Source organism: Sinocyclocheilus rhinocerous, unplaced genomic scaffold (assembly GCF_001515625.1).
Source record: "Sinocyclocheilus rhinocerous isolate Xijiao unplaced genomic scaffold, SAMN03320098_v1.1 scaffold28, whole genome shotgun sequence".
In the NCBI taxonomy this organism is placed as follows: Eukaryota; Metazoa; Chordata; class Actinopteri; order Cypriniformes; family Cyprinidae; genus Sinocyclocheilus; species Sinocyclocheilus rhinocerous.
In genome coordinates, this window is record NW_015652416.1 from 1,879,106 (window position 1) to 1,893,491 (window position 14,386).

A 14,386-nucleotide genomic window follows, 5' to 3' on the forward strand; every position below is an offset into this window, starting at 1 on the left:
TATTCAGGTGTGCATAATTATTAAGCAGGTTATCTTCTACAGATAAAATCTCGAGATGGACTAAAAATGAACTCCGAAAACTTACTGCCAGATTCTGGAAGATAAATTCTTCAAACAGTGGTACAAGAGGATGTGGTGTTGGTCCTTCAAGAGTCACTCTCAACTTATCTGTCTATAAAGCGTATATATATCAGTCTTCAAGTATTTTACTACACTTCAGTATGTTATTCTTATTAAGTAGGGGTAATTTTTTAGGATTCTATACTTAACCTAAGTCTCTGAGAACCTGACAGCTTGTACTTCTGGAGACTCCAGGTTGGTTGCAGTTCTGGAAAATGGTGGCGCTGGAGACTAATTCTGGTGATTTCACACCTAATTCTTCAGCTTAATTCCTCATTCTTTTGCCGTTAACATGCATCTTTTCTTCTCCACATGTTTTTGACTGACCCTGCTGACCCACTGAGCATTTTGCTGTCCAATGGTTATGCATTAACTTTGCAATTTCTAGTATTGTATTAGTTTTGAATATTTCTCATGGGCATTTAATAATTTTTCACTTTCAGTCTGAGTTAAATCTCTTTTTTTGGCTCATTTTATCTGTAAAAGAAAATCTGCTTAATAATTATGCGCACCTGAATATTAAACCTTTTTCACTTCCAGCCTTCATAATTAATATATATAATAATTGTATATCAATTATAAATGATTAAATACAAGATTAATAGTAGGTATTAAGATTGATGCCGTTTGGGATTGGTAAAATGTGCTTGGGAAAAAAATATGATCAGAATATCAACTTGCATAATAATTAAGCATGCACTGTATTTTTCCTCTTCTGCTGTCGAGGAATGTTGTTATTGGTTGTCAAGGCAGCCAATCAGAATTTAGCAGCCTTGTCTCTGATAGGCTGGAATTATGGCATATTGTAATGCTGGGTTGTGTTGAGCAAGCAAGCCGTTTGGCATTTAGAGAGCACTGAGGGCAGGCATCAGGTGAGAAAGCTAGTGAAACGTTGCAGGCACAAAAGAGGTCTGCACAAATCCAAAAACTTATTTTAAATGCAAAATTGATTTTAGTGCAAAACATAATACTAAAGTAATGAATGTATGTATGTATGTGTGTACTGTAAATAATTCAAATATGTGCTCAAAAATGTTCTATTAAAGTAGTTTACTTAATCAAACGTGTCATAGAGAGGGGGGTGCTGTTGGGGGTGGTACTACCTCCCTGAAATGAGTTTTTGCAGGGTGGGATGTCTGTAGAAGGGCACTTCAGGAAGGGGACGCCATATGTAGGAACGTTCCAAATTAAAGTGAACAACTGAATCCCTTCACGAAGAGCCCTTCAAGTCCGTTAGCGAAGGGAACATGCAATGGTCTTGCGATGCATGTTGCGATGCAAGTGATGCATGGATGCTCACTTCTGTTTGGAATTCGCCCAGTATTTTATTACATAAATAGAGCGAAAAAACACACTTTCACTTTTATCCTGTAGACATAGTTAAGCTATACATTTCTACACAACTGCCAATACTGCCCCTGTGACAAGAGGAATCTTCTCCAACAAAGTATGGATAAAAAAATCACAGACTGCATTTAATGTGGCATATAGGTTACAGTTTTGAGTTGGAAATGTCTTATATTATGTTTTGCCAGTAAGCTACACAGTAATGATTAAGAAACTTTTCTCTGATGTCTTTTCAGGCTTGCATTTATAAGCCTAATCAGTCCTGATTCTGTTATTGGTATCACTATCCCCTTAAAGAGTAGAATAGCATATACAGATCTAGGTGGTCAGGTTGTGGGAAAGTCCTGTTTTCCAGACCATATTTAGAACAAGTTTAGATTGCAGTATTTTTCAGCCAGCTGCCTGGCCTGCTTTAGCCATACTTGCCCTGTTATGAAACCAGATTATACTTCAGTGTCAGAGGCGTGCACAGACTTTTGCAAGGGCAGGGGAGAAATCACGCTCCCAGGGCAGGTGGGATAACCCTCGGTAGAAATCGCGTTCTTGGGGCACATCGATAGGGCCGAAAGGGCACTTTAACGTTGTCGATTAAGGAACAGTGCTCGTATCCCCCCACCTCCACCTCCCGTGCATGCCACTATTCAGTGTATTAATAGTGTGCAACACACGAGTGAATTTACTGCACAATAAATATGTGCATACTGACAAAGTCAACAAAGGAAACTCAGAGATTTTCAGAGACAGATTTATTTGTTTGAAATATTTATTTATTTGTTAAATCAGTCTTTGTAAGAATAAGAGACGTCTTTCAAAAACTTGAAAAAATCTTACCAACCCCAAATGTCTGAATGGTAGTGTATGTGCACAAACGGATTCCTATGCATGCATGTTAACCATCTGATGATTTCCATAGAAACATGTCAGCATTTGTAGGCAAACCATTTCACTCTACCTATCAGATACTAATAGGTTTATCAGCTTCATCATCCTCTTTTGGCTTTGATGCATAACACTGTCAAAGAGAATGACCAGTAAGAGATATAATGAAAACCATATTCCAGGGTCAGTGGCTCAAGCTGTGCCAAACTTTAAGGGAGGTGATGAATCCAACTTACTGAGTGATCCAGCACATCTTCTCTGTACGACAACAAAACTGATATCCATTGACGTAGTCATTCTATTGGTTCTGACTGGCTGGATTACGCAGCACAACTACTTTTTTCTTTGACCTTTAGTATCAATGCTTGAGCCAGAGATTGATCTATCCTGCTTGAACTGTGCAGCTCTTACATGCTGTATTCACAAATTGAAATTCAGCTGGTTTGCAGCTGCTCCGCACACAAATCTTCTTGGTTTACTTCTCAGTAATGAGCAAATCTTGGAACTTTCATTAAGTATGCCTTCACATTAACATCCCCAGCCTTGCATATGGACACAATATGCTGTTGGCAGAAAATGCCTCTCAGATTTGAGTGAATGATAAACTTGTTTCCTAATTTGAACCTTTCTAATAGTCCAAAAATGAAAATTTGCTGAAAATTTACTCACCCTCAGGCATTCCAAGATGTAGATGAGTTTTTTCCCCCCATCAGAACAGATTTGGAGAAATTTAGCATTACATCACCTGCTCACCATTGGATCCTCTGCGGTGAATGGGTGCCGTCAGAATGAGAGTTCAAACAGCTGATCGGAACATCACAATAATCCATAATTAATCAAAGTCATTCATTAGTGGTGTGTTTTTAATAAACAAATCCAACATTAAGATGGTTTTAACTTTAAACCATTGCTTCCAGCTCATCTGAATCAGTAGTGACATATGCACATATCAAGCATCATTTACAAGCAAAAACAGTCCATAATAGTTCTAAAGAAATATGTCAGTGAGAAGACAACAGGGACTTTTTTTTTTTTACTGGAGGAAGTGCTATTATAGATTATGGACTTTTATTTTGGCCAGAAGTGACAGTTTAAAGTTAAAATACCTTAATGATGGATTTGTTTTTGCAGATGGACTGGAGTCTGGACTCTCATTCTGACGGCACCCATTCACTGCAGAGGATCCATTGGTGAGCAAGTGATGCAATGCTAAATTTTTAATTTCAGGGGAACTATACCTTTAAATCTTCAGTAAACTCTAACAAGGTCTTAAAAAAAGATGTGACGCATTATTCAAGACCTAAATACCCTTGCCAATCTAGTAGAGGTTATGTGTAGAGTCTGACATAATCATACCTCATACCTCACTCCAGACCTAAATGATTAACCTTGAAGGTCGTGTAATCGCATTGCTGTTTCCTATCAGAGATCATGTCTGGAATCACTCATACATTTGTTCATAAAGACCTTGAGTGATCATTCAAAGGTATGGAATGGACACATCACAACCATTTGTTTTGTGAGATGTGTAAACAAGGTTAATGGAAGGTTACGGTTGGTTGTAATTTGTCATGCTGTGGTTTCACATGTTATAATTCATGATGAAGAGAGCTCTGTATTTTGGAGAAAAGCTCATTGTGGCCTTTAGGATTTGGATTGAGCTTACTGTTCAGTAACAATATAAGTGTGCTGATACAGTCTGTATACAATTATAGTTATTAAGATTCGTAAGTGGGATGCTGAAAATGTAAAGATGTTCGCGTATTTCGGACCAGACTGACATGATAATGAGTCTCACCCCATCTCATCTGGATCTACGTACAATTCTAGAAGCTCTGAGGTCAGAGAAACCACATATTGGTTTTAGCGTACTGCTATTGCCTTGGATATTTTCCAACTAACTGCACAGCAGGCACTTTAAAACACATAAATTATATCTGCACAAATTCCTGGTTCTGACTCTGGGTTGAGTGAAGAAATTAATTCTGGGTTACGCTAAGTGGACAGTTGCTTTCTGAAGTCTGCAGTTTAGTGCATTTTGCACATTGCGCAATGCACAAACACTCCACAGGAATCCAGTCTGGAAAAAGTCTTGCCAGGATGTTGATTTGGGGTTGTTACGGTGTTTTTTGATGGGTTGCTATGCGGTTGCTAGGGTATTCTGGGTGGTTGGTTGCTTACGGGCTGGAGTTGTTTTGTTGTATTGTTCACCAAGTCAAAATCATATGACCGATGGCTTAGAAAATTCAAAGCAATTCTAAATTCTTTTACTGCTCTGAAATGAGGTATAATGGATTAGAGGTTATGAAGTAACTGCTCATTATGCACTCTCATAAACAAACAGTGCATCACCTCCTCAAGTGTGCTGCCATCTACTGGTTTCATGGAGATCCTGCATTCATCTAAATCCCATCCCCAATGTCTCTTTGCCATAAATCTAAATCTGTTGAATGCTTTTAATTAGAGTAGGAGTGGAAGCCAATTAAAGTTTGTGTGTAGTGCATGTGTTTGCTTCTTTTTATCAAGTGCAGACACATGATAACACTTATGAAATTACCTCTTTGGATAGTCCCATATGCACAAACAAAAAATTAGCAGGTCAGATGTCAAAAGATGTTTTCCATTTTTTTATTACTTTGTTTGACATGACAACCCTGCACACAGGGAGAAATATCGGATCAGGCCACACAATGCATAAACAGATGTTGAGAAAAAACAAGAACCAGGTCAAGAATAAAATCATTTTAAAAAGATATCTGTTGTTACAAAATATCATTGAACTAGATTTTTTTAAGACTTTAGAAATATTGCCTGGATTAAAAAGGTTTGACAATAAACCCAGCCTCCCTTAAAGGGATAGTTCACCCCAAAATGAAAATTCTCATTACTCACCCTCATGTTGTTCCAAATCCATAAGACCTTTGTTCATCTTTGGAACACAAATTAGTATATTTTTGATGAAATCTGAGAGCTTTCTGACCCTGCATTGACAGCAACACAACTGACACATTCAAGGCCCAGTAAGGTAGTAAGGACATCGTAATTTTAAGAAGCTACAAGAATACTTTTTGTGCACAAAGAAAACAACATTTTCTCTTCTGTGTCAGTCTTCGAAACGCATTCACGAGAGTACCATGCATGTGGCACTGCTGATGCAGGAGCCGGCGTTCTGACGTAGAACCCGGATGCTCTGCACCTTGTTTACAAGCAGAGGAATGCACACACATGCGTTGTAAGGAATGTGCATCAAAGACTGACACAGAAGAGAAGGAATTGTTGAATAAAGTCTTTATTTTTTGTTTTCTTTGCACACAAAACGTATTCTTGTAGCTTCATAAAATTAAGGTTGAATCACAGATGTCACATGGACTATTTTGACTGTCTTTACTACCTTTCTGGGCCTTGAACGTGGTAGTTGCGTTGCTGTCTATGCAAGGACAGAAAGCTCTCAGATGTCTTTAAAATGATCTGAATTTGTGTTCCGAAGATGAACAAAGTTCTTACGGGTTTGGAACAACATGAGGGTGAGTAAATAATGACAGAATTGTCATTTTTTGGTGAACTATCCCTTTAAATTCCTTCATCGTTTAACTCTTTGTGCTGTGCTGAAACTCCTTTACCTAATAATAAATTATGCAATATTATCACCAAATTTTGGATTCAATCTTTTTGTCAGCTTGTCTTTCTTCAGTTACCACAGGTTTTGTTTTTCTTTTTGGAACTGATTGATTGCAGGCCTCATTTATTTGAGCTGATACACCTCAGCTTTTTAGTACAAAAAATTGACACATATTTTTTTGTGATAATTTTACCAGCGTTCACTCAAAAATGAGGTGCAGGTGCTTGATCAAAGAGGCCTACGAACAATCAGTTCCAAAAAGAAAAAAACAAAACCGTGCTAATTGAAAGAAAGCAAGTTGACACAGAAATTATAGGCCCTATACATGATAATAGGTATATCATTATGGTGGTTTTACAAGCAATGTTTTGGCCATTTTTGACCAGGAACACTACAACAAGGTGGGAAAGAAATCCTAAAGTATAAAAGTATCCATATTTGTCATACATTGTGTGAGCAAAGTAAGTAAGTTAACGCATTTTCAGGAAAAAGAAAACCCTCTTTGGTTCAAAATGACTGGAACATGACATGAGAGTAAATTCTAAAAATATTTTTATAAAAATATTCTATAGAGATGTAAAAGTATTTGCAAGCCCTATTTTGAAGAGGCTAAGTCACAATCTACGTTTCCACATCTTCCTCACTGCCAGAGCTCCAGTTGTCTTGACCTGTTAGTGGGTGGAGTTGATGAGTAGTATGAACAGGTAAAGGTGTGCGTGAGTGCGCTCTCATCTACTATCTACTCACTGTCGGACCCCTCAAAACATTTTGCAACACAGTTGTTGTGGACTTAACACGAAATACTAGCCTGCATAATGCTCAAGAAAACGCAAAGCTCGGCCGACGTGGACGCGTCGCGCATTCTTGTGAAGGGGCCCGAGTTTTTGAGGAGACAGATGGAGCGAGAACGCGAGGCGAATAAAGGACGCGTCAGTGCGGTGGAGAGGTTGGCAGCCACTAAACCTCAATATGTAAAAAGCCAACAAGTGGTCGGTTCCACTCAGGAACCGGTTATCAGCATTGGGTCTGCCTCCGTGAGCAGCCAAGGGTCTTTAAACGGACACGGTTCCGTTAATAACACCGCCAATGTTGATGTTGAGGATACACAGTCGCCTGAAGAAGATAGTAATGTGGTGAGACGGATCAGCTCGAAGAAACGAGACTCGATTTTACTATACAGACAAAAGTGTGAACTCTTAAGAGGATCGCCTGGCGGGAGTAGGAGATTGATTAAAAAGTCGCTATTCGCTATTAAAGACAAGACAAACGCGTTTTCGGAGGCGCGCGGTGGTGAATGCGCCACACGTAAAGCCACTCGGGTAACTTTACCCATCTCAAACGGGCACTCAGGTGAGACAAACGGTGACCCGAAAGGACCTCCTCACAGGAAAGTCACTGAAACCCAGGAGCAGGAGCGCAGGAGCCGCAGGGGGGTGGCGCGCTCCAGCTCTGACATCAGCTCGCGCTACTCAAAAAACTTCGCGGACTTCGACGCGTTCTTCAAATACTGCGGGCTCGAGGGTGACGTCATCAATTCCCTGGGAAGAGAGAACTTCTCCGCGCGCTCAGAAGACCTCAGCTCCAAAATCCGGAGCATCAGTGTCTCGACTTCAGATGACGGGTTCTCGAGGAGCAGCGACGGCCTGCAGGAGGAGGCGCTGCAAGAGACTGTGCGTCAGGGGTCGTCAGTGGTCGAGCGCAACGCTCGGATCATCAAGTGGCTTTACAGTTGCAGAAATGCGGCGGAGTCGGGAAAGACTCTTCGAGATCTGGATTAATTTGGGTCATGCTAAAAGGTCATGCTAAAAGCGCTGGGGCAAGTTCAAGCTCAAACCGGTGTGCACCGTTTTGCTACGGTTTCCGTTTTGAACAACATGTTTCCTGGAAACGGTGTGCAACAGGGTTTGAGATGCGTTTTCTCTTGTTTGGTGGGTGTGTCAAACATGTCAGCCCATTCGAGATATATCCAGCTGCAGCCCCGCAGCCCCACACGTTTCAGGACACACAATCCAGACCACACGATCCAGGCCGGAAGTAAGGCGAACCATATATTGTTAACGGTGGATCTGTCGCAGGTTTGTAGTGCAATTTTCTTTTGTTAGATGTAATATGAGCTATCCCAAGAATTTTGATAGGATTTACAATATTTAATAATACACAAAATACAAAAAAATTATATTGTTTTTTTTAAAAAATTTTTATTGATATTCATTTTGATCAATCTAGTAAACCCTAACATTTTTTTTGACTGTAGGTTATGATGAGATATTTAGGTCATGTTTGTTTTGTAACAAATACTTAAAGACACAGAGAATGGACGTTTGATGTCAAGAATACTTTTTATTTTAAAATTCAAATTGAACATGGAAAAAGTGCAACATACTAATAAAAAAAAAATTTCAACAACCAAAAATAGAACTAAAATTAAAATTTAGAAATGTAATTGTAATCTAAAAAACAAAACAAAACAAAAAAAGCTTTTGAAAGTCTTATACTTTTCACTCTTCAAAAGAAGAATTCAATTTTAATCCCATTTTTTCATGGCATTCAACTAAAAAAATCTCCATGTCTTCCCTGAATGAAAAATTAAATGTGAATGGGTCTCTGCAGTCTTCCACATCTTTGATGAGATTTTGGAGGGTCTTTTCCTTGTCATCCTCTTCCATTCTGAGGAAAAGAGGCTCTTCCACAGGGCCCCTGAACACATGTCTATTGGCATGTATCCATTTTACAGCCAGTTTCATGTGTTTGATTATATTCATCCTGAAAGGCGAGGCAAATGTTGGATGACGATAATTAGGAACCACAGTTTCCACAAATCCTTTCATTTGATTGGGATGTTCTCTTTTATTCTGGATGGCAAGGGCAATGACTGTACCATCGAGCGTATTTTGCAGTATTAAACACGTATTTATACCGATTTCATCAGGCTCCGAAAATTCTTCAAAAAGAACACAAAGAATGGCCTTCTCAGCTGCCATAGTTGCAACTCTTGCGTCATCAGAACAGGGTGTTCAACGCACCACCGTTTCCGTTTAAAAAACGTTTTGCACCGTTTTTGTTGGGGCTGAACGCAGCCCTGGTTTTGCCAGTATCACGCATAAAATGACCTGGCTACTTTATATGAGATAGCAAACGTGCGTCTGCAAGATGTCTGTTAAAGATCGCTTGATCTGGAAAGCATCTGCTGTGTACAAACATCTGACAGACGTCTGTAAGATGTCAGTTTTACATACATTCTAAATCAAAAACATCTTGAAGACATCTAATAAACGTCTATTTGCCATCTGATAGATGTCATATTGCAGATGAGCAAACACTCTAAAATACGTCTTGCAGATGTAAATGCAGATGTCAAATAGATGTCTCTGTGATGTAGGCTACGTGTGCTGTGATCCCTTGACTCTGTAAACATCTTCGTATTTAGCCAATCAGGGACGCTCTCTGCCTGACTGAGTTGGCTGACATGTTCATCACATATTCAACTAACTGGCTAATTCACCAATTTCTTATGAGGTTTTAGAATGGTGGTTTAAGATTTGTGAGTAGGTCTGTGGTTAATATTTTGTTGTACAAATGTATACCTTACACCTGAAAGCATCTGTAACAAATTGCTATTTAGGGACAACAACAATTTCGTCAAGCACATACACGTCCTTGTGGTAGTTTTAGTCTTTATTTAGCAGCTTGTTAGTGTGTAATTTATGCTGACATTAATATTTCTTAAGGGAACGCTAAGTACAGACCGTATTTTACTCATAAATCCAAAACCGCCATTCTAAAAACCCATAGGAAATTCCAAAGAGAACACATGGTTGAAAAATGGCTAATTATCTGGCTGGTTTTAGGACCTCAAACTGCTGTATTGGTTTAGCTGTTTTGGTTAAGCCTTTTGTACATGCCAGTACTTGATCCTGGTTACGTATTCCAGATATCATGTTACTTGATTTTGTAATATAATAAAAATCTGATTTGTTTTTTTTTAGAAAAGAATTTCAGTTGCAATTTATTTCGGTAGTGTTATGTGAAAACCAACTTTGCACATGAATATATGGATACAGTATAGTTTACAGAGACAAATGACGTTCAAGCCAAACAGGCCATCAAGCCTGTCAGCTATGGAATGCAGAGGGTAGCACCAAGCACTTCTGTCCATTGTTGTGCAACAACGGAAACGGTGAACAAAAAGCAAGTACATTCACACCCAATGTGGGTGTATTTAATTTGTGCCACTGTCACTTTAGTTCAAAGATTAGGTGTCTGTTTATTCCGTCTGACTGCTGACTGTCTAGTAATATCTTCCCTGACTCAATATGCCTTGCAAATATGAAATGGTATTTTAAGTAACTTGATAAAGTGTATGCATTGTTGAGTTAAACAACCTGACACGCTATGCAAAAATGCTATTTATGATCAAAACATTTTCTTACCTTTCTAGCACTGTTACCGTTATCTAAGAGTGTATGCAGTTTACATTAGTATTTGTAAATCTGTTGGGTTATAGCTCTTGTATTTTTAAATATATTTCAAGAAGTATATATTGGCACAAGTATTTTAATGACCATAAATGCATATTTATAGTGAAAAAACAACACAGGTTTTACAGATGTTACTTAACTGAACCCAGTGCTTCTTTTCATCATTCTGCACATGACTGAAGATTTGGCAACTGGCTTTTTTTTTCTTTACCCATTGTACGCAGTGTTTTCACACGCACACAAAAACTTACCCCTCTGGCCTCTCACATGCAGACTGTGGCAGGTTAGATCTTGCAGAGGGAGTGTTTGTGGCCTTTACACTACTTTAAATAATTTTTGGAAATGCAAGGTTTTTTGGCTTCCAGCTATGGACACATGTCAGAATTATTCTAATTTTTGCTTTACATATACAAACTGACAAGTTTTTCTAAACACGTCAAAAACAAAAGAGCAGCATGTATGACTGTTGTTGGCATTTGTCTCTTTTACAAAAATTATGAAGTAAGAAACATTTTAGCTGATGTCCATTCTATTCAGATGGTAAAAATTTAAAAATTATTCAGGGGTCATGAAGCCTTACTGGAACATAATAATTTATTGGCACTACACACACACACACATAAGTTACTTGCTATGTTCACAAATGCTTCTAAGCATTTATGTGCACAGTATGTAATTTTCTGCTTGGCTTTCTCACTGGTTCAAATGGCATGACTTCTAATACCCTGCAGCCTGGTGTAGACTTTCATCTAGGTGGGGCTTTACCTGACACAAATATGAGTCAAATGTCACATAAGGACCCTCCACCTGTTCCAAACTCATATGAGTTTCTTTCTTCTGTTGAACACAAAAGAAGATATTTTGAAGAATGTTGGTAACCAGACAGTTGACGGCAGCCATTGACTTCCATAGTATGAAAAAAAAAATACTATAAAAGTCAATGGGGACCTGTTTGGTCAACTGTTTGGTTACCGACATTCCTTAAAACAGCTTCTTTTGTGTTCAACAGATACAGGTTTGGAAGAAATTGAGGTAAATTTCTGTAAATTGAGTAAATGACGACAGAATTTTTCTGAATTTTTGGGTGAACTAGGCCTATCTATTCTAAGTCAAATGACCAAATAGTTGTTTTCTGTAGCAGATAGCTAGACACCTAGCTAGGAAATTGTTTTGAATAGTGTCCTTCATATAAACATAAAACCTATATCCAATATTGTCATATTTGGTAATAACTGTTGAGTGAACACAATGAAACCACACTGACACACATTCAGATAAAGGTTAACTATACAGTATAATAAAGACAGGTTTTAGTTTAACTGTTTTTAGTTTTTAGACAGGTTTTAGTTTAACAAACTTCATCTTATGTACTTCATCAATGCACACAAAATAGTTAATAAAATAAACTAAAAACTCACATATAAATATAATATTCAAAATACAATATTACGTAATAAGTATTAAAATGCAATATAATACAATTGTATAACTGCGATAAAATACAAGAATACATTAGAAATAAGACATGATTAAAATTAAGAATGTACATCTTAAAATTTTCTAGCTGCTGTTCATTGTCTTCTTGTTGTTGTTGTTGTTGTTGTTTTTTTTATAATTTGGTTTTTATCTCACAAAGCTTTACTCACGGCTGGCTGAGGGGATTTGCAAATAAACCTATTTATTCCTTCCATCTAAAACCAAGCAGTGAAATGTTTACTTCAGTTTATTCCATCGTTCATTCTCTCCATTTCCCTTCCCCAACATGATTAAAATTAAGAATGTACATCTTAAAATTTTCTAGCTGCTGTTCATTGTCTTGTTGTTGTTGTTGTTGTTGTTGTTTTTTTTATAATTTGGTTTTTATCTCACAAAGCTTTACTCACGGCTGGCTGAGGGGATTTGCAAATAAACCTATTTATTCCTTCCATCTAAAACCAAGCAGTGAAATGTTTACTTCATTTTATTCCATCGTTCATTCTCTCCATTTCCCTTCCCCCATCACAAAATCAAAACATGACAACATGTGCAGCGTCTGTGTCACGTGTAAGAAACTGCAGCGGCAGAGAGCTCGGAATAAATCGGTCAGTGATCGACAGGGCCGAGAACCAATCAGCTTGGGAATTCCGGGTAGCAACACAATAAATACAAACACGGCGGCCAATCACAAACGATGAGAGGCGTGGATTACATTCCGCTTTTCTGAATGTTTACTTCCGTCAATATTCAAAGAAAAGCAGAAAATTATCACCATAACAAAGGACTCGCTGTAAGTAAAGTTAAATATACGTTTATTATGAATACAAATACAGGATTTTGCGAGTAAAACAACGATAGAGGTAGAGATTTGAGCTGTCTTTAGTGTTTTGTCGACGCTTAAAAAGATAAGGTTCTTGGCAGGGTTTGCATTTGAGCAAATTTATTGTCAGTAGTTGTTCAAGGAGCCAGAATCTCATCTACAATTTACAAATTAACATCAAAATGCGTTTTTGCATTTTTGTTTTTACAAAGATAATGTTTTACATCAAGAGTGTGAAATAAGGCTCTTAAACCTTGAATGACTGTTATTGTGTGTTGTCTGATCAGATCAGGATGATATTGTTTCATCACGTGATATGTGACAAGCCTTTGTTGAGTTATAATGGTTTGAGATAAGAGTCTCTTGTATTCAGATCTCTGCAGCAGGTGGAAGAAGATGCCGTTCTTGGGCCAAGACTGGAGATCACCAGGCTGGAGCTGGATCAAAACTGAGGATGGCTGGAAACGCTTTGAATATTTCAACCACAAACTGGGAGACAACATAAATGAACTTTCCTTGGAAGAGTAAGAAATATTTCAGTGTAATGTAGTGACAGTTCTAGGGTGATAGTTTTGGGGTTCAAACCTACAACCTTTCAGTTACCACCTCCGACCTTTAACCACAAGGCTGCACCACCTCAGAAAAGCATTGAGGAACAGTCTAAAAAGGAAGTGTGTATGTGGCATGTGGGAAGTCAGATATCCGTGTTTAGACCTAGTGTGTGTTATTTTCACCGTCTGTGGTTATTGTCTGGAGTAGCGTAGAATAATAGCCAGCTGTGAACTGGTTTTGAATGCATTCAGACAATGATACACTGACTGAGCTAAAAACACCTTAGTCTGACCATGCTGTCATGGAAACAAGCCTGAGGTCGGTCAGACAGACTACGAGGAAACGTGAACATTTGAAACCGTCTGGATGTGTGAAGATGCAAGTAGGTGTTTGGATAGTTTTAGTGTACCTCTGCATCACATGTGATCTCTGTGTTAAATTTCACTAGACAATAGAGCGCACACTCACCTGTGTAAGCTAAAGCGTTTTCAGATCTTCAGAACTCGTTTAGCAATACTTGGATTAATAATTAAAAAGAACTTGCATTGGTTTGTTTATTTGCACTACTGTAGGTTTTATTGGATTTTGTGTCTAGTTTATGTGTACTAGTTAGTGCTCCTAGCAGATAACAGTCTAAATTGCATGCTTGCCATCTGTTTATCACTCGACCATACTTTTTGTAGGTCACTCTGAATGATATGGCTTAAAAGGAAATGTAATGTCTAAAGCGTATTTTGTTATAGTCATAATAAACTTTACCTTACTAACTTTACAGATTGGACAATGACAAGGAGAATGTCTACGTGGGAGATGTCTGTGAAGTAGCTGCCAAGAAGAGAAAAAAAGACTTCTTCAACAACAACACTAAGTCACAGTGTAAAAAATTATATAATATTTTATTACATCACACTTAATTATCAAAACAATAGTTTTCTTTAGATAGTGGTCCATTATACAGTTTAGTGTTCATTATACAAAAATATATGACCATAGAATGCTACAAGTGTCCAATCAGAATCAAGTTTTCTAGAGAGCTGTGAAATGATTACTAGTTTACTCTTTTTTTTTTTTTTTTTTGTTTTTTTTTTTTTTTTT

General features: G+C 37.9%; 2 protein-coding genes across 6 annotated transcripts in view; both read left to right on the forward strand.

The window, feature by feature from the left end:
• Positions 1-3,767: 3,767 nt before the first annotated feature.
• Positions 3,768-14,386, forward strand: part of LOC107715015 (F-box only protein 25-like) — an 18,001-nt gene continuing 7,382 nt past the window's right edge. Inside the window, exons 1-3 of one of the 5 annotated variants that reach the window (XM_016521040.1) lie at positions 3,768-3,832; positions 13,113-13,263; positions 14,067-14,167. In XM_016521040.1, the coding sequence (XP_016376526.1) occupies positions 13,136-13,263; positions 14,067-14,167 (229 nt within the window). In that variant the 5' untranslated portion in view covers positions 3,768-3,832; positions 13,113-13,135. Of the gene's footprint in view, positions 3,833-9,151; positions 10,154-12,504; positions 12,710-12,741; positions 12,780-13,112; positions 13,264-14,066; positions 14,168-14,386 lie in introns of those variants that run through there. The other 4 variants (XM_016521039.1, XM_016521038.1, XM_016521042.1 and 1 more) reach the window with 4 other exon arrangements.
• On the forward strand, positions 6,781-7,743 carry LOC107714930 (protein FAM110C-like). Its single transcript, XM_016520929.1, has one exon. The coding sequence runs from the start codon at positions 6,781-6,783 to the stop codon at positions 7,741-7,743; it is 963 nt and encodes a 320-aa protein (XP_016376415.1).

Coding starts and splice junctions, on each gene's coding strand:
- LOC107714930 (XM_016520929.1), top strand. CDS start 6,781: ATGCTCAAGAAAACGCAAAGCTCGGCCGACGTGGACGCGTCGCGCATT.